At 38.5% G+C, this 23057-nt stretch overlaps 1 protein-coding gene across 1 annotated transcript in view; it reads left to right on the top strand.

Moving 5' to 3' along the window:
- Nucleotides 1-23057, top strand: part of LOC130682145 (transcription initiation factor TFIID subunit 1-like) — a 180881-nt gene that overhangs the window by 66598 nt on the left and 91226 nt on the right. The window contains 6 exon segments of the mRNA XM_057496300.1: nt 980-1078; nt 1376-1553; nt 5102-5169; nt 6256-6378; nt 6994-7086; nt 7169-7253. Coding sequence (XP_057352283.1) covers nt 980-1078; nt 1376-1553; nt 5102-5169; nt 6256-6378; nt 6994-7086; nt 7169-7253 — 646 coding nt within the window.

Genomic DNA, 23057 nt, shown 5'->3' with positions numbered 1-23057 from the left:
CCCAGAAAAGAAATTGAGGTGGCCAACAGGCACATGAAAAGATGCTCCACATCGCTAATCATCAGAGAAATGAAAATTAAAACCACAATGACATTTCTCCTCACACCAGTTAGGATAGCCACCATCCAAAAGATAAACAACAACAAATGTTAGCGAGTATATGGAGAAAGGGTAACCCTCCCTCCAACACTGCTGGTGGGGATATAAATTAGTTTCCATTGTGGAAAGTAGTATGGATATTCCTCAAAAAACTCAAAATAGAAATACCATTTAACCCTGGAATTCCACTCCTAGGAATTTACCCTAAGAATGCATCAGCACAGTTTGAAAAAGACAGATGCACCCCTATGTTTATCACTGCACTATTTACAATAGCCAAGATATGGAAGCAACCTAAGTGTCCATCAGTGTATGAGTGCATAAAGAAGATATGGTACATATACACAATGGAATATTATTGAGCCTTAAGAGGAAAATAAATCCTTACCGTTTGCAATAACATGGATGGAGCTAGAGGGTATTGGAGCTAGAGGGTATTATGCTCAGTGAAATAAGCCAGGCGGAGAAAGACATATCAAATGACTTCCCTCATCTGTGGAGTACAAGAACAAAGAAAAAACTGAAGGAACAAAACAGCATCAGAGTCACAGAACCGAAGAATGGAGTTAACAGTTACCAAAGAGAAAGGGATTGGGGAGGATGGTTGGGAAAGGAGGGATATGAGGAAAAAAGGGGCATTATGATAGGCACACATAATGTAGGGGGGGATCATGAGGAAGGCAGTACAACACAGAGATGACAAGTAGTGATTCTATAGCATCTTGATACTCTGATGGACAGTGACTGTAGTGGGGTATGTGGTGGGGACTTGATGATGGCGGTAGTGTAGTAACCATAATGTTGCTCATGTAATTGTACATTAATGATACCAAAATTAAAAATAAAAAAAGTAGCATTCGTATTTCATGTTTCTCTGTAGAGACCTCCTAAGTCCATTCACCGGCGCCAGACAGACCCCATGGTGACATTGTCCTCCATCTTGGAGTGTATCATCAGTGACATGAGAGAGCTTCCAAATGTGAGTTCATTGCATACCTATCTACAGTAGGGATTGCAAGGCCCTTTCTTGTGTGTATGATTACAGGTACAGGGCAGTAGATAGAGTCATACCTGCCTGGACCTCCTAATTTTTCTGGATATAGTTGTTTCGTTTTTTTCTTTAACAGTTTAGTTAAAGAGGAAGTCAGACCTGTTCCATCTAGAAAGATTCCTTTGAGAGTTGATAGCCACTTAGACAGGTAAAATGTGAGTTTTCAGGAACTGGCTCTGGCAAGTGTTCTTTGCTCATTAATGGTGCTGGATTTTGTTTGCACAGACATATCCTTTCCACACTCCAGTCAATGGAAAGGTTGTCAAGGACTACTACAAAATTATCACTCGACCAATGGACTTACAAACACTCCGTGAAAATGTGCGTAAACACCTTTACCCATCTCGGAAAGAGTTCAGAGACCATTTGGAACTAATTGTAAAAAACAGTACAACCTACAATGGTAAGAATCACCTGATCCTTGACTACAAAGGTCACCTTTCAGATCCTTATTTATCCCTTAATAGTTCTAAATTCAGAGTAGCTTGGACACTGAAAGGACACACAATGTATTGAAGCTTTTTGGGGTTATGAAAATCATGTATACATGTTTTAGTCATTTAATAAATACTACTTTTTTTAGAAGAGACTAATAAATAGCTAACATTTATTTAACATTTTCTAAGTGCCATGCACTGTGTTAAGCACTTTATATCTATTTACTTACATAATGTAATTCTCAGGACAAGCCTGAGATTTTTGTTTTATTAAGGGGTCATTGATAAACTCTCTTATGAAGGTTTCACATGAAAAACAATGTGGTTATCAAGTCCTCCCTCACACCCCGTTGAAGTCACAAATAGTGTTGCTGCTTATTCCCACTTTCTAATGCACCCTCTGTATAATTTGGAGTGTGTCTGTTGAAATGAAAGAATTTCATGGTGAGTAGTGGGGGAAGAAGTGGGCCTAAGTAAGCAGAAGGGAGAGAGACTCTGTGGATGGAACCTGTTCAGAAACTGCGCTTGTGACCATATTTTCTGTATGTGAATCTTTGATTTGATCTACAGATCTTTTAACGTAGGGGCAGTTATATGTCCATTTTGCTCAAAAGCTGGAAAGGCAAGGAGGAGGAAATCTGTTTTCTGAGTCTTAAAAGAGGGTAAAAATATAGCTTCTGCATGCAAAGGATAAAATTTCCTAGTTTCTAGTTGTGTCCTTGACCATAGGTTCATGTATAAACGTAGGGATTAAGAGTACAGCCAGAGTATGAGTAATGGCTCTGCCGCTTATTAACTGAGTTACCTCAGACAAGTTCTTTAATCTCCTCAGTTTTCTCATCTGTACAGCTGGGACAGTAGTAGTACCTAGATTTGAAGACCTTTCACAAGCAGGCCTAACCCATTTATCTAGTCTCATCACCTGTGACTGGATCACACAACTACTGTAGACTCCTGCCACACTCAACACATACTTCACTAAATATCCTATGCTATTTCTTCATGTCTTTGTACAGTCTTTGCTCTTGGAGTGCCCTTTCTTCCCTTTCAGTGGTAAATTTCCATTCATATTTCCAGACCAGTTCATATCATCTCTTCATGAGGAGTTACTCAAATTGCCTAAAGTATCCATTTTTCTGTCCTTTTGCTCTCCAGCACAATTAAATCTATGTTTTTAGGTCTTGTTATGTTATATATAATTACTTATATGTCTGATTCTCCCACAACTTTGTGTCCTCCTAGAGAGACCATGTCTTACTCATCTTTGTATCCCCAGGACCTAGCAGAGTGCCAGACACATACAAGGGAAGAATAACTTTGTTAGGTCCAACTGTCATTCAAGTTGCAAGGATAAATACTTAAAACAAAAATCAGATTGGAAGGGGAACGGAAAGCTATTTATTGACTTTGAAAATACGGAGTTTGAGGTATCTGTGGGTCATTTAGGTGGAGATGTTAGTAAAAAAAAAAGAAGAAAATTTTAAAGTTAGGACTGTCTTACAGCCTTACATCCCTCTCTCGCTCAATCTTCTTTGTTCCTCAGACCAAGGTGGTGGTCATACTGCTAAAAAGTAGCAGAGATGTGAGTACAAGTATATCTTATGTAAAGCCTATGCTCTTGACCACCATGCTCCATATACTCCTCCACTTACTCATTTCCCATGTGTACCTCACAACTCTGCAGTGGCCTTCTGCAGAAGTACTAGCAGCCTCCTAACTGTGGGGGGATCACATGGCCTATTTCAGAAATACCTTTTATTTAAACAGCTTTATTGAGATATCATTTGTACACTATATAATTCACCCACTTAAACTGGTCAGTTTTAATGTGTGTTGTACATGTTGTAGCATGTATCGGTATTTATTACCTCTTTTTATGACCACATGATATTCCTTTGTGCAGAGACCCTGTTTTTAAAAATTTGTTCATCAGTTTATGGACATCAGGTTGTTTGTGCTTTTTGGCTAATACAAATATGCTGCTGTGACCATTTATATACAAACTATTATGTGGATATTTGTTTTAATTTCTCTTGGATAAATATCTAGGAGTGGAATTGCTTGTAACAGATGGTAACTCTATGTTTAGCTTTTGAACTGCCAGACTGTTTCTCCAGAGCAACTACACTGTTTTACAATCCCAGTGTATAGTAAGAGTTCCAATTTCTCCACATTTTTTGTCAGTACTTGTTATTTATTGTCCATCTTTTTTATTTTAACCACCTTGTGGATATGAAGTGGTATCTTACTGTTGTATTCATTTGCATTTCCTTAGTGACTAATGATGTCGAGCATCCTTTTTTCCCTCCATCTTTGAAATAGAATTGACGTACAGCACTGTGTAAGTTTCAGTGTATAGCATAGTAATTTGACTTGCATGTGCTGTCAAATGATTACCACAGTAAGTTTAGTTAGCATCCACCATCTTACACAAGTGCAATAAAAGGAGAAAAATTTTGCTTGATTTTGATGAGAACTCTTAAAATATACTTAACAACTTTCCTATATATCCATACAGCAGTGTTAATTATAGTCATCATGTTGTACATTATGTCCCTTGTCCTTACTTTATTTTATAACTGGAAGTTTGTGCCTTTTGACCACCTTCCTATAACTCCCTTGCCCAACCCCACCTCTGATAAGTCTGATCTCTTTTTCTGTGAGTTTGGATTTTTGGTAGTAGTGGTGTTGATTTTTTTGGATCCTACATAGAAGTGAGATCATACAGTATTTGTCTTTGCTGTCGAACATTTTATCATGTGCTAAGAGTAACTTTCTTGAACTTTTAAAGTTCATTTAGCACTGTTGACCACTTGTTCCTCCTCAATCCTCTCCCTCTTCTGGGGGGACTTTATCTAATCATTTCCTATCTCTTTCTTTCTCATGACTTCAGCTGCCATGTATCCACTGATATCACCATCTTACACTAAATTTGCTTAAATTAGGGCAACTGTAAGGAGGAGGAGTGTAGAAGATCATTCAAGGATTTTCCTAAAGGAGTTCAGGGAAACTAAAATAACAGTCTGAGATGGGACAGGGATTGTTGTGTGGTAAAGGCTTTGTTTGGATTAGCCATATTTTGGGAGGACATCATAAACCAGGAGTTCTGTAAATGAAAATTGCAATCACAAATTTTATATGCTAAGTATGGAAAGATATAAATCATGCATTGATCTTCTCAGCCATATTTCAGCAGATTGTCATTCCCTGTCTATAGTATCATTTACAAGGTATTAAAGGCAGCAGTATTAATAGTAGTAGTACTGTGTGTGGAGATACACAAATAAGGAAGAGTTAAAATTAGTTTATTCATACATAGTGTGGACCTGCTGTGTTAAGCCCTGAAAAATGGAGCTAAGAATAGTATACCTGTCTGACTCAGCAGCAAGGCTGGTGCCTGGCACATAGTTGTATTAGGTGCTTGAGGAAATGTGTTACGAGTCTGAAGAGGTATTGGCAGCTCTTGTCTCCTAATCTTAATGGTCCCCTCTCATAACGTTCTGCTGTAATTTAAGTCCGAAGCACTCACTGATCCAGATCTCTCAATCCATGCTGGATCTCTGTGATGAAAAACTCAAAGAGGTAAAACATTTAAAATGAGAGAAAGGCAGTAGAATTTGAAGGTGGTGGGAGCAGGGTTGAGGAAGTAGGGCACTAACAGAAAGAGGAGTAGAGGAGTGTGGGCGTAGCGTATCTTCAATATGTTAGAATCTGGAAGGGACCTTAGAAATCATATAGTCCAATCCTTTTTGTAGATGGAAAAACTGAGGTTCATAGAAGAAAATGACTTGCCCTGGGCACCATGACTACTAAATAGTAGAGCTAGGATTAAAATCTAGAACCCACATAACTCTTCAAAAAGGGCCAAGGAAAATGACTTCCCAGGAAGTCAGCTGGAGCTAAGAGACAGTTCTGGCAGGGAGGAATTTTAGTTTTTAAAAGATAATGTGTCTATATTCCATCTTCTTACCAAAAGAAAAAAAAAAGGAAAAGGCCCTTACAAGCTTATAAAAATATGTAGACATCTCATAAAAGAGGATTACCAAATGACCAATAAACATGAGAAGATTCTCAACTTGATCACTGGGAAAATGCAAATTTAAACCAACATACATACCTGAAGCTAAAATTTAAAAAAAACAAAAAAACAAAACCCCGAAAATACTAAGTGTTTGTGAGGATGAGGAATAATTGAAACAATTTTTTCCTAGTATAGTCTGAAATCAGTGCATTGGGTTAGATTCCCTTATAGAGAAGTCAGTAATCACCAATAAAGTGTTCAGTGCTTTCAGCAATAGTGTTGTAGCAGAAAGAACATGATATTAAAATCTAACTTGGTCAAGGTGTTTTTGTTGTGGGAGCTAAGCTATTGAGACCCAGGAATGTATATTTTTGGTGATCTATAGAAATAGAAGATAGAATACCTAATAGAGTGGTTGGTATATCCCTTTGATGCTTTTGGATGTATTGGTTGATAACTCTCTTTGATCTTTTACTGGAGTATCTTTTATCTGGACTTTCTGCCTGAAACTGAGTAGCTGACAATTCAAAGTTAGACTTTCTGGCTCAAGGGAAATGGACAACTAAACTGTAAATTCTCCTTAATTTTCTGTGGTGATCACACCTCGGGAAAACTGCTGTCTTTCCTTTTGCTTTGTTTTGTGTCAGAAAGAAGACACATTGACTCGTTTAGAGAAAGCTATCAACCCCTTGCTGGATGATGATGACCAAGTGGCATTTTCTTTCATTCTAGACAACATTGTCCCCCAGAAAATGATGGCAGTTGCAGATGTAAGTGGTCTTCGTGCTAAATGTTGTGAAGACAGTACAAGGGGAAGGAAAACAATAGGATTTGCACGTATATGTATGTTGGGGAGTCTGGAGGGTGGTATTTATCGATTCAAAGTGATGTAATTTTAAAAATCAACTTTTTTGCAGTGCGAGGCATTATCATTGAAATCAAAGAGGCCAAGAACCCTATGGATATAGAGGCTTATTCTGCCTATTGTTGCCATTCAGTATTTCAATGTTCCTGAGTAGCTCTGTAGAGAGATTAGGATGCCAGCTAGTGGGAGGCTTTGAATTTAGAGGTGCTTCATGACAAATGACAGTTGTAGGCATATATTATATATGTGCAATGCTATAAAACATCTGGATGGAGCTGGGGATAAGAAATTTTAATTGTAAGTATAGAGCAGGAGATCTTACCCTATCAGAGCATAAGAACCTTTAAAGGATTCCATGAACCCCTTAAATTATATGCAAAGTTTTATGTGATTATGTCTTTCTGGGGAGAGAGTTCATAGCTTTTGTCATACTCTTAGAAATACTAGTGATTAGGTTGAGAATTTCTGTTAGAAAGAATGATTTTGCATTTAATTATTTCTCATGCTTTCTTTTAACTAGTCTTGGCCATTTCATCACCCAGTTAATAAGAAGTTCGTTCCAGATTATTACAAAGTGATTGTGAGTCCAGTGGATTTAGAAACTATATGTAAGGTGAGTGGTTTGTTCTAAAATGTCTTTTTGGAATCAAGTAACTTTGTATGCGCATCTGAGTCCCGGATTCTTTTAATCACAGAATATCTCCAAGCACAAGTATCAGGGTCGGGGCAGCTTTCTGGATGATGTCAACCTTATTCTGGCCAACAGTGTTAAGTACAATAGTGGGTATTTCTCCTTTTTCCCTCCCTCTTTCCATCAGTCTATCCCTCCAATATTAGTTAGCATTATTAAAATTTAAGTGTATGAAATAGCTTTGAGCATTGATAGCAGAATCAGTCAAGTGACTTTGCCTTTTTTAAAAAAACATACTTTAGTGTACATATTCTGTAAAGTTTGCTAATTTTAATGATGAAAAAGCAATGCACACTTACTTTTTAACTTTGGAAAGCACAAAAAATGAGATGAAAATGAAAATCAAATAGATATCACTTTGAGGTTTGAGCCATCAGTGTTTTCCATGAGATATAAAACTCACCAGTGCCCCAGGCACTTAGTTGAAACTTAAGGAAAATATGTGACTGTAGATGATGGTGAACTTCTTCAAACCATGGAAGTTTTTGCTCAGTACATGAACTGATTGAATAATATATGCCAGTCAGCTACTTACTTATGTGCTAGCTACTTAATCTACCAATAGGAAAGACAGAGTCACTCTCTTTATGTGATTCACACTCTAATTTGTAGAAAAAGTTAAAATGCAGCTTGACAAGGGCTATATTAGAAGGACAAAGTACACTTCAGACACAGACGGAACACTTTCACCTTAAGGGTTAGGTGATAAAACAGTCCGACAGAAGTTCAGTTTTGAATGACTTGCTTGTCAATAACTAAATACTGATTGAGCACCTACTACATACTGTTTAGTGATCAAAATGTAGATGAGTTAACAAATAAGGCATATATCAAAATATATCCGACATGTATTGTTGAAAACTGACTACTCAACGGTATGTATAGAGGGGGTTGCAGACTCAGATCCTATAGAGGAGGACGTCATTGAGTGACATTGGGCTCAATAGGGACTGATGAACTGGAGAACACATAACTCCATGTAAAGGGATTAGTCACTATTTTTAGCTCAGTTGTGGCCACAGGTGAGAGCTATAAAAGGGATAGTTGGAGGATAATTTTCACTTTGTTCTTGTGTGTACTTAGTGTTTGGATTTTTAAAATTGAGCATGTTTGTAATTTTTTTAAAAAGAAACTTACGTTTTTGGAAGGATGGATATACCAGATGACATCCAGGATTTCGACTTGGAGAATTGGTGCCACTGATTAATATAGGAAGAGTGGTTTTGGAGAAGTGGTAGATGTAATCTGGGTTGTGCTGTACTGAGGCAGAGCATCCAAGTGAAGACTTGTCTTTTTGGTATCATTACTCTACAATTACATGAGGAACTTTATGTTTACTAGACTCCCCCATTCACCAAGCTCCCCCCACATACCCCATTACAGACACTGTCCATCAGCCAGTAGTGGTAAGATGCTGTAGAATCACTACTTGTCTTCTCTGTGTTGTACAGCCCTCCCCATTGCCACCCCCCAAATTATACATGCTAATTATAATGCCCCCTTTCTTTTTTCCACCACCTTATCCCTCCCTTCCCACCCATCCTCCCCAGTCCCTTTCCCTTTGGTAACTGTTAGTCCATTCTTGGGTTCTGTGAGTCTGCTGCTGTTTTGCTCCTTCAGTTTTTTTCTTTGTTCTCATACTCCACAGATGATTGAAATCATTTGGTACTTCTCTTTCTCTGTCTGGCTTAGTTCACTGAGCATAATACCCTCTAGCTCCATCCATGTTGTTGCAAATGGTAGGATTTGTTTTCTTCTTACAGCTGAATAATATTCCACTGTGTATATGTACCACATCTTCTTTATCCATTCATCTGATGATGGACACTTAGGTTACTTCCATTTCTTGGCTATTGTAAATAGTGCTGCGATAAACATAGGGGAGCATATGTCTTTTTCAAACTGGACTCCTGCATTCTTACTGTAAATTCCTAGGAGTGGGATTTCTGGGTCAAATGGTATTTCTATTTTGAGTTTTTTGAGTAACCTCCATACTGCTTTCCACAATGGTTGAACTAATTTACATTCCCACCAGCAGTGTAGGAGGGTTCCCCTTTCTCCACAATCTCGCCAACATTTGTTTGTCTTTTGGATAGAGGCAATCCTTACTGGTGTGAGGAGATATGTCATTTTGGTTTTAATTTGCATTTCTCTGATGACTAGCAATGCAGAGCATCTTTTCATGTGTCTGTTGGCCATCTGAATTTCTTTTTTGGAGAACTGACTGTTCGGCTCCTCTGACCATTTTTTAATTGGATTATTTGCTTTTTGTTTGTTGAGATGGGTGTGCTCTTTATTTACTTTGGATGTCAACCCTTTATCGGATCTGTCATTTATGACTATATTCTCCCATATTGTAGGATACCTTTTTATTCTATTGATGGTGTCCTTTAATGTACAGAAGCTTTTCGGTCTGATACAGTCCCACTTGTTCATTTTTGCTTTTGTTTCCCTTGCTCAGGGGAAGATGTTCACGAAGAAGTCGCTCATGTTTATGTCCAAGAGATTTTTGCCTATGTGTTTTTCTAAGAGTTTTATGGTCTCATGACTTACATTCAGGTCTTTGATCCATTTTGAATTTACTTTTGTGTATGGGGTTAGACAATGATCCAGTTTCATTCTCTTACATGTAGCTGTCCAGTTTTGCCAACACCAGTTGTTGATGAGGCTGTCATTTCCCCATCGTATGTCCATGGCTCCTTTATCATATATTAATTGACTATATATGTTTGGGTTAATATCTGGACTCTCTATTCTGTTCCACTGGTCTTTGAGTCTGTTCTTGTGCCAGTACCAAATTGTCTTAATTACTGTGGCTCTGTAGTAGAGCTTGAAGTTGGGAAGCGAGATTCCCCCCTGCTTTATTCTTTCTTCTCAGTATTACTTTCACTATCTTGGGTCTTTTATGGTTCTATATGAATTTTAAAACTATTTGTTCAGTTCTTTGAAGAACGCTGTTGGTATTTTGATAGGCATTGCATTGAAACTGTATATTGCTTTAGGCAGGATGGCCATTTTGACAATATTAATTCTTCATAGCCAAGAGCGTGGGATGAGTTTCCATTTGGTAGTGTCCTCTTTAATTTGTCTTAAGAGTCTCTTGTAGTTTTCAGGGTATAGGTCTTTTGCTTCCTTGGTTAGGTTTATTCCTAGGTATTTTATTCTTTTTGATGCAATTGTGAAAGAAATTGTTTTCCTGATTTCTCTTTCGGCTAGTTCATCGTTAGTGTATAGGAAAGCCACGGATTTCTGTGTATTAATTTTGTATCCTGCAACTTTGCTGAATTCAGGTATTTTTCTAGTATTTTTGGAGTGGATTCTTTAGGGTTTTTTATGTACAATATTATGTCATCTGCAAATAGTGACAGTTTGACTTCTTCTTTACCAGCCTGGATGCCTTGTATTTCTTTGTTTGGTCTGATTGCCTTGGCTAGGACCTCCAGTACTGTTTTGAATAACAGTAGGGAGAGTGGGCATCTCTGTCTTGTTCCTGATCTTAGAGGAAAAGCTTTCAGCTTCTCACTGTTATGTATGACATTCGCTATGGGTTTGTCATATATGGCCTTTATTATGTTGAGGTACTTGCCCTCTATACCCATTTTTTGGAGAGTTTTTACCATGAATGGATGTTGAATTTTGTTGAATGCTTTTTCAGCATCTGTGGAGATGATCATGTGGTTTTTGTCCTCCTTTTTGTTGATGTGGTGGATGATGTTGATGGATTTTCGATTGTTATACCATCCTTGCATCTCTGAGGTGAATCCCACTTGATCATGGTGTATGATCCTCTTGATTTATTTTTGAATTCGGTTTGCTATTATTTTTTTGAGTATTTTTGCATCTATATTCATCAGGGATATTGGTCTGTAAGTTTCTTTTTTTGTGGGGTGTTTGCCTGGTTTTGGTATTAGAGTGATGCTGGCTTCATAGAATGACTTTGGGAGTATTCCCTCCTCTTCTATTTTTTGGAAAACTTTAAGGGGAATGGTATTATGTCTTCTCTTTATGTCTGATAAAATTCAGTGGTGTATCCATATGGCCCAGTGGTTTTGTTCTTGGGTAGTTTTTTGGTTACCGATTCAATTTTAATTGCTGGTAAGTGGTCTGTTTAGGTTTTCTGTTTCTTCCTTGATCACTCTTGGAAGGTTGTATTTTTCTAGGAAGTTGTCCATTTCTTCTAGGTTTTCCAGCTTATTAGCATATAGATTTTCATAGTATTCTGTAGTAATTCTTCATATTTCTGTGGGGTACGTCATGACTTTTCCTTTCTCATTTCTATTTCTGTTCTGTGTAGATTCTCTTTTTCTCTTAAAAAGTCTGGCTAGGGGCTTATCTGTTTTGTTTATTTTCTCAGAGAACCAGCTCTTGGTTTCATGAATTTTTTTCTGTTGTTTTATTCTCCTCAATTTTATGTATTTCTTCTCTGATCTTTATTATGACCCTCCTGCTGACTTTGGGCCTCATTTGTTCTTTTGTTCTTCTTTTTCCAGTTTACATAATTGTGACTTTAGACTATTCATTTGGGATTGTTCTTCCTTCTTTAAATATGCCTGGATTGCTATACACTTTCCTCTTAAGACTGCTTTTGCTGCATCCCACAGAAGTTGAGGCTTTGTTCTGTTGTTTTCATTTATCTCCATATATTGCTTGATCTCTATTTTAATTTGGTCATTGATCCATTGATTATTTAGGAGCATAGTGTTAAGGCTCCATTTGTTTGTGAGCCTTTTTGTTTTCTTTGTACAATTTATTTCTAGTTTTATACCTTTGTGTTCTGAGAAGTTGGTTGGTAGTATTTCAAATCTTTTTGAATTTACTGAGGCTCTTTTTGTGGCCTAGTATGTAGTGTATTCTGGAGAATGTTCTGTGTGCACTTGAGAAGAATGTGTATCCTGCTGCTTTTGGGAGTAGAGGTGTATAGATGTGTGTTAGGTCCATCTGTGCTAGTGTGTTGTTCAGTGCCTCTGTGTCCTTAGTTATTTTCTGTCTGGTGGATCTGACCTTTGGAGTGAATGGTGTATTGAAATCTCCTAGAATGAATGCATTGCATTCTGTTTCCTCCTTGATTTCTGTTAGTTTTTGCTTCACAAATGTTGGTGCTCCTGTATTGGGTGCATATATATTTATAATGGTTATATCCTCTTTCTGGACTTACCCCTTTATCATTCCCTTTGTCATTATGTAATGTCCTTCTTTATCTCTTGTTACTTTCTTTGTTTTGAAGTCTTTTTTTCTGATACAACTATTAAAGTCCCTGCTTTTTTCTCCCTATTGTTTGCATAAAATATGTTTTTCCATCCCTTGACATTTAGTCTGTGTATGTCTTTGGGTTTGAGGTGAATTCTTGTAAGCAGCATATAGATGGATTACTCTGTGTCTTTTCATTGGTGCATTTAGTCCATTTGCATTTAGGGTGATTAACAAAAGATACATACCTACTGCCATTGCAGGATTTGGATTCATGATTACCAAAGGTTCAAGGGTAGTTCTTTAGCATCTAACTGTCTAACTTGAGTCTCTCATTAACCTATTATAAACACAGTGTGATGATTGTTTATTTCTCTCCTTTCTTACTCTTCCTCCTCCATTCTTTGTATGTTAGGAGTTTTATTCTAGTCTTATGAGTGCTTCCATCTAGAGCATACCCTTTAAAATATCCTGTAGAGGTGGTTTGTGGGAGGGAAATTCCCTCAAACTTTGCTTGTCTGGGAATTATTTAAACCCTCCTTCAAATTTTAATGATAATCATGCTGGATTCAGTATTCTTGGTTCAAGGCCCTTTGTTTCATTGCATTAAATATATCCTGCCATTCTCTTCTGGCCTGTAAGGTTTCTGTTGAGAAGTCTGATGACAGCCTGATGGGTTTTCTTTTGTAGATGACCTTTTTTCTCTCTCTGGCTGCCTTTAATACTCTGTCCTTGTCTTTGATCTTTGCCATTTTAATTATTATATGTCTTGGTGTTGTCCTCCTTGGGTCCCTTTAGTTTGGAGTTTTGTGTGCTTCCATGGTGTGAGAGACTATTTCCTCCCCCAGTTTGGGGAAGTTTTCAGCAATTATTTCTTCAAAGACACTTTCTATCCCCTTTTCTCTCCTTTTTCTGGTACCCCTATAATGTGAATATTGTTCCGTTTGGATTGGTCACACAGTTCTCTTTATATTCTAGGAGATCCTTTCATCTCTCTCTGCCTCAGCTTCTCTGTATTCCTATACTCTCATTTCTATTCCATTAATGGCCTCTTCTACCTCATCCAGTCTTGTCTTAAGTCCTTCCAGTGATGGTTTCATTTCTTTTATTTCCCTCCTGACTTCATCCATTAGCTCTTGCATATTTCTCTGCAGGTCCATCAGCATGGTTATGACCTTTACTTTTAATTATTTTTGAAGAAGATTGGTTATATCTGTCTCCCCAGGCCCTCTCTGTGGGTTTGTCTGAGTGATTCTTGATTGGACCAGATTCTTCTGCCTTTTCATGGTGATGGAGGTGGTCATAAGCAGGTAGTGCATGTGATAGCTGGGAGAACAAAGTCCCTTCCTGCTTGCTGGTCACCTTACCCTTCTCCCCTGCCTGTGCCAGTTACTCACAGGTAGGGAGCAGTGTCTGGGATAATCTCCTGAGCTGCAGTGGGTGGCGCATCCCTCGGGCTAGCCTAGATCCCTGCAGGGAGTGGTGGTTGCATAGCATGTGTTCTTCTGTGGGAACAGTGCCCCTTCCTGCCTTGATCCGGCTTCCTCTATCTGTGCTGGGCAGCTACAAGCTAGGAGGAGACTCTGTGTGGTTGCTGTGGGTGGGGTCACTCTGGCTACTTCCCGGCTGTGGCTGGTCTGCATGTTTGCTTGCAGTGCTGGCAGAGGGGAATGAATGTCAGGCTGCTTATTGCCACGTTGGGCTTTAGGGCTGGGTTACCCTCCAGGGGCTTGGGCACCTCAGTTTCCTTAGGATTCCCAGCCTGGTGGGCTGAGTGTGCCAGGACGATTCCATCCCGCTGTGAAGCCCCTGTCCCTTTAAGACTTAAAAAGCACCTGCTTTTCTTTTGACCCAGGGAGTCGGCTGTGGGGACCCGCTTGCAGTCTCTGTCTCGGATTTTACATTTCCATTTCTGTAATATCCAGTACAGCATGCAATGTCTGTCTGTGCTCCCAGTGCAGATTACTAGGGCTGGTTATTTATCAGCCCTGTGCTTCCACTTCCTCCCCACTCTAATTCTTTTCCTCCCGCTGGTGAGCTGGGTGTGGTGGGAGGAGTGCTCTGGTCACGCCAGGTCATGGCTTTGAATCTTACCCTTTTCGTGAGATGCTGAACTGCAGATGTACATGTAGCCTGGCTGTTTTACTGTACCTTCTGGTCTCTCTTTTAGGCGTAGTTACATTTGTTGTATTTTCAAAGATATATATTGTTTTGGGAGGAGATTGCTGCTGGTCTACTCACGCCGCCATCCTGAGCTTCTCTGGTCTGTGCATCTATCCTCTGCACACTGTTGTGGTTACTGAAGCTGTGTAAGTGTTACCATCAGATAGAGTGATTCCCTTCACTTTATTATTTTTCCAAATTGTTTTCCTATTCTTTTTCCTTTCCACATAAATTTTAGAAGAATCTTGTCTGTATCTACAAAAAACTGTTACTGGGACTTTGATAGGAATCGAGTTAAACCTACATACTAGTTTCGGGGAATTGACTTCTTTACTCATCCTGTCTTATTGTTAGTACTAGAGATCTCTATCATCCTTTAATGTCTTCTACAGTATAGATACATGTGTCATAATTTGTTTAACTATTACCTGTTTGGCATTTAATTTATTTCTGTAATGCTGGTTAGCAAGTAGCTTTTTACTATTTTTACATTTCATTGATATCATTGTTCACTCATACCACAATTTCTATTGAAAATTTTAATAGATGTTCTGAAGTTATGTTCTAAAAATTGTGCCTGTTCATAGTAAAAGTAACAGTGAGGGAAAATGCCTATTTCCCTACAACCTTTCCAACACTGGTGATGTTGAAAGTCTTCACTAATCTGTAATATTCAAGTATGTAACTTAAGGCAAAATTTTATATCATAAATAAATAAGAAAGAAAAATTAGTTCATGTGTGACTCTCAAAAGGGCAAGAGTTAAATGAATGTTATTATGATGGTTTCTAAAAAAAATCAATCTTTGTTTTTAAGAGTACAGTGACTGTATTAGAGGGAGATTGCCCATTGATAATTGATTTCTGTTAGTTTTTGCTTCACAAATGTTGGTGCTCCTGTATTGGGTTCATATATATTTATAATGGTTATATCCTCTTTCTGGATTCACCCCTTTATCATTCCCTTTGTCATTTGTATTTCATTTCCCTGAGAATACTGCTTTGTTCAAGAATTCTTTAGGAATAGGCTAGGTATGTGGTGTCTAACTTACTAGCAAGCCCTCTTCTCTTACATACTGTATTGAGCTCATAGATAGTGATATAACAATCTTTGGTGTAAGGCAGCATCTTTACTTAAAGTCTTGTACTTGTGGTGAGTGAAATAATACAATATGCCAGTCAAAAAATATGCACCAGAATATATTAGGGATACAACAAAGTCCATATTTTTCTTTTTTCTTTAAATTCTTTTTATTAAGGTGTTATTGATATAAACTCTTATAAAAGTTTCACATGAAAAACAATGTGGTTTACTACATTCACCCGTGTTATCGAGTCACCGACCATACCGCAAGTACTGCAACTCCTGCTTTGTTCTCCCTATTAGTTGCATGAAATATATTTTCCCATCCCTTCACTTTCAGTCTTTGTATATCTTTGGGTTTGAAGTGAATCCCTTGTAGGCAGCAGATATATATATGGGTCTTGTTTTTTTTATCCATTCAGGACCCTATGTCTTTAGATTGGTGCATTCAGACCATTTACATTTAGGGTGATTATCGATAGGTATGTACTTATAGCCATTGCAGGCTTTAGATTCTTGGTTACCAAAGGTTCAAGGTTAGCTTCCTTACTATCTAAGGGTCTAATAACTTAACTCACTTGGTATGCTGTTACAAAAACAATCCAAAGGTTCTTATTTTTTAATTCCTTTTTCTTCCTTCTCCATTCTTTATATATTAGGTATCATATTCTGTGCTTTTTGTCTATTCATTGACTGACTTTGGGGGTAGTTGACTTAATTTTGTATTTGCATAGTAATTATCTCTTCTTCTTTCTCTACTTTTATTTTCTTACCTCTGATGACAGCTGTTTAGGCTTAGGAACACTTCCTTCTGTAGCAGTCCCTCCAAAATACACTGTAGAGATGGTTTGTGGGAGGTAAATTCTCTCAGCTTTTGTTTGTCTGGAAATTGTTTAATCCCGCCTTCAAATTTAAATGATAATCTTGCTGGTAGAGTATTCTTGGTTCGAGGCCCTTCTGCTTAATTGCATTAAATATATCATGCCACTCCCTTCTAGCCTGTAACGTATCTGTGGAGAAGTCTGATGATAGCCTGCTGGGTTGTCCTTTGTATATGATCTTTTTTCTCTCTCTGGTTGCTTGTAATGGTCTGTCCTTATCCTTGACCACTGCCATTTTAATTATTTTATTTCTTGGTGTTGTCCTGCTTGGGTGCCTTATGTTGGGAGATCTATGCACCTCCATGGCCTGAGAGACTATCTTCTACCCCAGATTGGGGAAGTTTTCAACAATTACCTCCTAATGACACTGTCTATCCTATTTTCTCTCTCTTCTTCTTCTGGTACCCCTATAATGCAAAGATTGTTCACACAGTTCTCTCAATATTCTTTCATTCCTAGGGTTCCTTTTTTCTCTCTGTGCCTCAGCTTTTATGTTGTTCTCTTTAGTTTCTGTTGCATTTACTGTCTCTTCTACTACATCTAACCTGCTTTTAAATTCCTTCATCGTATGTTTCACTTCAGATATGGGATTTCTCAAGGATTGAATCTCCATCTAAATTCATCTGTGAGGTCTTGAATATTTTTCTGTACCTCCATGAGCATGGTTATGATTTTTATTTTGAATTCTCTTTCAGGAAGATCAGTGAGTTCAGTTTCACTTAGGCCTTTTTTTGGTGCTTGTGATATATTGGTCTGAACCAGGTTCCTTTGGTGTTTCATATTTGTATGTGGCGCCCTCTAGTGCACAGAAGCTCTGATTTCTGGAGCTCCTCAGTCCCTGGAATGATGTTGGGGGTTGCAGGGGAGTGGCCCTGGTGCCTGGGGGTAGGAAAGCGCTATTTCCTCATTCCCATCTGCTGTGCCTGTCTCCACTGTTGAACCAGTGGGCCGAGCACACAAGTGTAAGCCTCTGTGCTTTGGGTTTGTAGCTGCCGTAAGCGGGGCCTCCCTCTGGCTGGTCTGATGCCTCCATAGCGTTTGCCTGTTTGTGAGCCGGTGCCAGCAGGCCAGGAGGAAGGTGCAGCAGGCTGCATATCACGGTCGGGGTCCTGGCAGCTAAGAAGCCAGGCAGGGGGATGGAGCGCCTGAAGCTCCTGAAAGTTTCCAGCCTGCTGGGAAGAGTGTGCCTGTACAGTTTTGTCCATCTGTCGTTTCTCCTGAGCAGCAAGCTGCGTGCAATCCTTGCCCCTTTAGCAGCCCTCTCTCTCACTGTTAGGAAGTCTCTCAGACTGCCTGCCTTTCTTTTGTTCCAGAGCAGCGAGATGTGGATCCCTATTTTCCACAAACAGCTGGAATCTCAGTCTCTCCACGTATTCCACCTGTCTTAGCTTTCCAACCCCACCAATCTCCAGAGCACCATGCAATGTAGGTTTGTGCTCCCAAAGCAGATATCCAGGGCTGGCTGTTCAGCAGTCCCAGGCCTCTGCCCTCTCCCTGCTCTGTTTCTCTTCCTGCCGCCAGTGAGCTTGGGTGGAGGAAGGGCTTGGGTCCCTCCAGATCATGGCTTTGGTATGTTATCCTGTTCTGTGAGGTCTTGTCTTTTCCCCAGGTGTGTGCAGTCTGGCACCGCCTTCTTTCCTATTGCTCTTTTAGGATTATCTGTATTAACTATATTTTTGTATTTTATGTGGTTTTGGAAGGAGGTCTCTGTGTCACCTCTCACGGTGGCATCTTTAATCCCATAATCAAGTCCATGTTTTTTTTAAATTACCATTTGGGACAATAAAGGTTGTTTTTTAGGAAAAGGAGATACAGAAAAACATGCTTTCCTTCAGCCTTGAAGTTTCTGTAATGTATTTTCAGAGCAATTATGTAGTGCTAGGAGAAACAAAACAAAACCTTACCATGAGGGATATCAATCAATGTTAACTTACCCCATGTTTATTCTATATAAGCTATTATAGTTTGGCATCGTGTGGAGTTGTGTGAAGAGTGTAGAAAGAAAAATGGGCACAGCTAGACTTGGTGATCTAAATCTATTAAGTGATTGCTGTAAGCTCTGTGAAAGCCGGATGTGTCTGCCTAATACCCCTAGAGCTTAGGATAATGCTTGGCATATAGTAGACGCTGAGTAAATAGCTACTGAATGAAGTAATGGCCAAAGATAGAGGCGTAGTACCAGGAAAGAGTGGAAAATGGTATTATAGAAAACACAGGATTAGAGAGTTTCGAGGAAGAAGTGATTCTCAGTTGCATATGTAACACAGGGCTTCTAAGTTCAAGTTTGAAAAATGTTCATTGGATTTGATAGTTAGTGTATCGTTGACTTGCTGAGAACAACTTTAATGAAGTGTTGTTTAACACTGTCTCATTCTCTGACACGGGTGCTCCTTTCTCTATCATTCCATAGTACTTTGTGCGTTACTGAGATTAGGAGTTTCTGTACATGTTCTTCATGAGGCCGTGAAGGGCATCAAGGATAAGGACCTGTCTCTTGTTTTTGTTGTTGTTGTTGTTGTTCTGTTTTTTCTTAAATGTTCTTATCTTTGTGTCACCAGAGCTTGGCACTGTACCTGGCTTATAGTAAGTGCTGAAAAATGAAGAGTCAAGCCCTATTATAAATTGTATTCTACAGGAAAAGGTGTTTTGACATGTCTGTATTATTTTTCTAATTGTTGTAGAGATGTGAATGGGTATGTTTAGACAAAGCTGTATATATATTGTTAAAGTTGCTAAGTGGAATGGTAGTTCATTTGGGGAAAAAAAGCATTTTCAGGCAGCTGGGGCTTTTCTTTGGGTAGGTCCTGAATGTAAATCCTAGCCTTGCCAAGTGAGATTTATTACCCCAGTTCCCCTCTGGATAGTTTCTAGCCTCTTGAGTTTCTAGTCCAGATTCTGACTGAGGTTCGTTCTCAAGTTTGAGAGATCAGACCTCTTATGTCAGAAACTAAGAATCTTAACTTGCATTTGGTCCACCTTCTGCATAATAGTAAAGAGCCTAGCTGAAGTCTGGAAGATTAGATTCACTTTTCTTTTTACTTTTTCTGGACCTACTTTGAGATAATGTGTCTATGAATTGGGAGAGGCCAAGCTCATCTCTTGGATCTGTGGATTGTGCGTAGTTAAATTTGGTAATTCTAGTTTTTTAGAAATTAGCTGTGCAGATTTTTTTTCTTCTTTTCTTTTTAAATCTGGCACTTATTTTTTTCTCAAAAAGCTTTCTGTCATGCTGAGATTTTACTTTTCAGTTTTAATGATTCACATTGGAACACATGCATAATCTCCCTCACTTAATAATTTATGCTTGTTTTGGCAGACTACTCATTTTCTTATGAAGGAAGATTACTTTTAATATTGGTATAAAAGCTCCCAAAGGAAATGTGAGCTTAGAAGTGATCACAAACCTCTCCTTGTTGTACAGCATTGCTCACCAACTTGACTGGGCTTTTTCTCTAAAACCTTTCAGATAGCAATAATACGTGGTTTCTCTAAATAGAACCACAAATCTTAAAACTTTCCTGTCTTCTCCTTACCTCACTGAATAGGTAAATTAGCTTAGAAATGACAGAAGGAGTTTTCTTGATTTTGGTAGAACATCAGCTTTCCCAAGCTGTCATTGGAATTACACTATTTAAGAACATTGAGATTTGAATAATATGTAGGCTGCTGACAATCCTTGTTTGAAGTGAGGCAAAATATAAACAAATGTATTTCTTTGACAAGACATTTACAGTTGCTTTGCCATGATTTAATAAGAAGAGAGGGAGAAGCAAAATATATTCAGAAAACATTTCTTTTTGTAAATGGGTAGCTTATTCTCCTGTAGGACCAGTGATAATTCATAGTTGACCTTATTTTTCATACTCATTTTCATGTCATTCTGGAAACTACTCTGTGAGTTCTCATTTTCCATGTAGTAGCCCTTTACGGACTGGGAACTTGGGATTCGGTTTCTACTTAATCTTTTTCCCCACACGCTATTTACCCCAGTACCTTTATTATTCCCACAGAGGCCCTGTTAGCTTTGTGTGTCTCTTCACTGGACTCCTTTTCTTCATAAGCTGTGACACCTAAAGTTGATTGTTCTAATTTTAGGAAGCTTCTGATTGCTGGAGAATATATAGAGTGATATATTTAGCTTTATATGGGGTGGGGTTGGGGGAGGGGTTATGGACTCCTTTGAGAGTCTCATGGAAAACCACAGGTCTTCTATCCAGAAAAATGTATACTACATATATAATTTTGTTTACAGTTTCAGGAGGTTCATGTATTGCTCTTTCATTACCCCCCCATTCAAGAATTCCTGGTAGAGGTAGAGGTAAGAAAACATCTGGGTATTTTTATCCTTTTTCAGTGGTGTTAACAGTCATTTGCCAACTCCACCACCATATTTAATCAAATATAACTTAAATGCTACTTTGCATATATAGTAGAGTCATAGAGGTAAATAGTTTAAACCTTGTAACCCTTGAGAGCATGGATTGTCAAAAACTGAGATGATACACAAACAGCTAGTAATCAGAACCCAAGACAAGTGTATCAGCTATGTAAACAGTGTATTTTTTCATATTCTGCTGGTATTATTAGGTATTTCTTCAGAGTTGAGTGTCACAAAGAAAATAGGGAGAGAACAGGTCCCATCTTCAGAATGGTTTAAAGTAAGAGAAAATTTTGCAAATGTATGAAAGTGATTTTTCCCCGTATTATAAATGAGAGTGTTGAGATACTGAAGGGTTAGTTCATGTTTAAGGTTCAAAACTGAAGTATACTAAGGGCGGAATTATTAATCAATAGGCTGAAATTTTAGCCATGGGGCAGATCCCTATAGGTAAAACAGCCAGTACACTGTCCGAAGCTGATGTTGTACTGGCCCGGTGAAGGCAGCCCGTGACTGGTACGCAGTCTGTTTTCTCTAGCATCATGCATCACTGTTAAGATGAAAGCTTCTCTGATAACTTTGTCAGTCTGTCACCATCAGTATTTTGGGGACCAACCTACTGATAACCCTGGGAGATTAGAACTCTAGAAAACTTGAGTTGCAGTCTTCCATCACTCAAAATATTCTTGATTATAAGCCAGCTTTATTTATGTCCTAAATACCTGAATAGTTGACTTAGTTTTCTTTCTGTTGTATTTGTGTTTGTTACAGTCAGTCAGCCTGTGTGAGGACACAGCGTTATTTTATATCTTTTAAAGATTAGATGGTCTGTACTTGGGAGAGCTTTTAACTGAAAGAGACTTAATTGTATAATCACTTGTAATAATCAAGTAGGTATGGCATGAAAACTTCACAGCCACATGTGTATATTTTTTATCCTTTACATTCTGATAAACAGTAGGTTTAATTCAGGGATTAGCTCCTCTGTGGAGCCTTTCCTTAATTCCTTTTTCTCTCTTACCTCCCAGAATTGGCCACTTCCTCCTCTGTGCCTAACCCTGTGTATGCTTTTCTACTGCATTGTATCACCCTGTTTGTTTATAGTCTCTCTCACTATACTAGACTCTAAGCTTCTAGAGGGCATAGTGTATGTCTTACTCATTTCAGGGTATAAAGCCAGGCACGTAGGAGGTTCTCAGTAATGTGTTATGAAGGAAGGAAGGAAGGAATTCAATCCAAATGAATTCAATCCATGAATGAATGAATGGGTGAATGAACAGTATATTAAAGAATATTAGGAATCCCTTAAGGAAGGGATCAAAACCTCACATGCCTTCAGGGTCCAGGCATAAATGAGTTAAGCAGACTGGTGGGCTCTGCTGTGGTAACTTGGAGAACCCCTGCGTTACCTAAAAGGGGCAGCTGCTACTCTACTCCAGCCCATTGGTGCCTTGTGGGAATGCTGACTCTGTTGCCACACCTTTAAATTATTTAAGAGAAGCCAGACTTTGGATATTTATATGAAACCTTATGATTGGCAGCCAAGTTTCTTAAACCCTTTTATTGAGGTGTAATTTATAGGCCAAAAAACCGTGTATATTAGGGGTATACACCTCAGTCCATTTTCACAAACTGAACTGATTTTTTTATGTGGACCAAACAAAACTGGATTGACCTGCAGGCCACCAGTTTGCAACTTGTGACAAAGGCCATATGGGAGCTAGCTACATGGTTTTGTTAAGAATTACCTGATAGGTACGTGTGCTTTAAAGTGGCACATCAGCCAAATGCAGTGTGTGGATCTTACTTGGATTTTGATGCGAATAAATGAGATGTAGAAAAGCATTTATGAAACAGTTGGAGAAATTTGAATGTTGACTAGCTGTTTAATAATATTGAAGAATTACTGTTAATTATTTTAGATGTTACATAGTTGGCTTGGTTTTTCTTTTTTTATATAGACTTTATTTTTTAGAGCAAACTTGAACAGAAGCTGCAGAGTTCCCATATACCCTGTGACCCCTCCACATGTAGCCTCCCTCATTATAAACATCCCCCACCAAAGTGATACATTTGTTATAGTTGATGAACCTGAACTGACACATCATTATCACCCAAAGCCCATAGTTCACATTAGGGTTCACTCTTGATGTTGCACATTTTTAGGGTTTTGACATGTATAATGACATGTATCTGCCATTA

The sequence above is a fragment of the Manis pentadactyla genome, chromosome Y (genome assembly GCF_030020395.1).
Source record: "Manis pentadactyla isolate mManPen7 chromosome Y, mManPen7.hap1, whole genome shotgun sequence".
NCBI classification, from domain to species: Eukaryota; Metazoa; Chordata; class Mammalia; order Pholidota; family Manidae; genus Manis; species Manis pentadactyla.
Note: the sequence above shows the minus strand (reverse complement) of the source record. Positions and strands in the feature narration are given on the sequence as shown.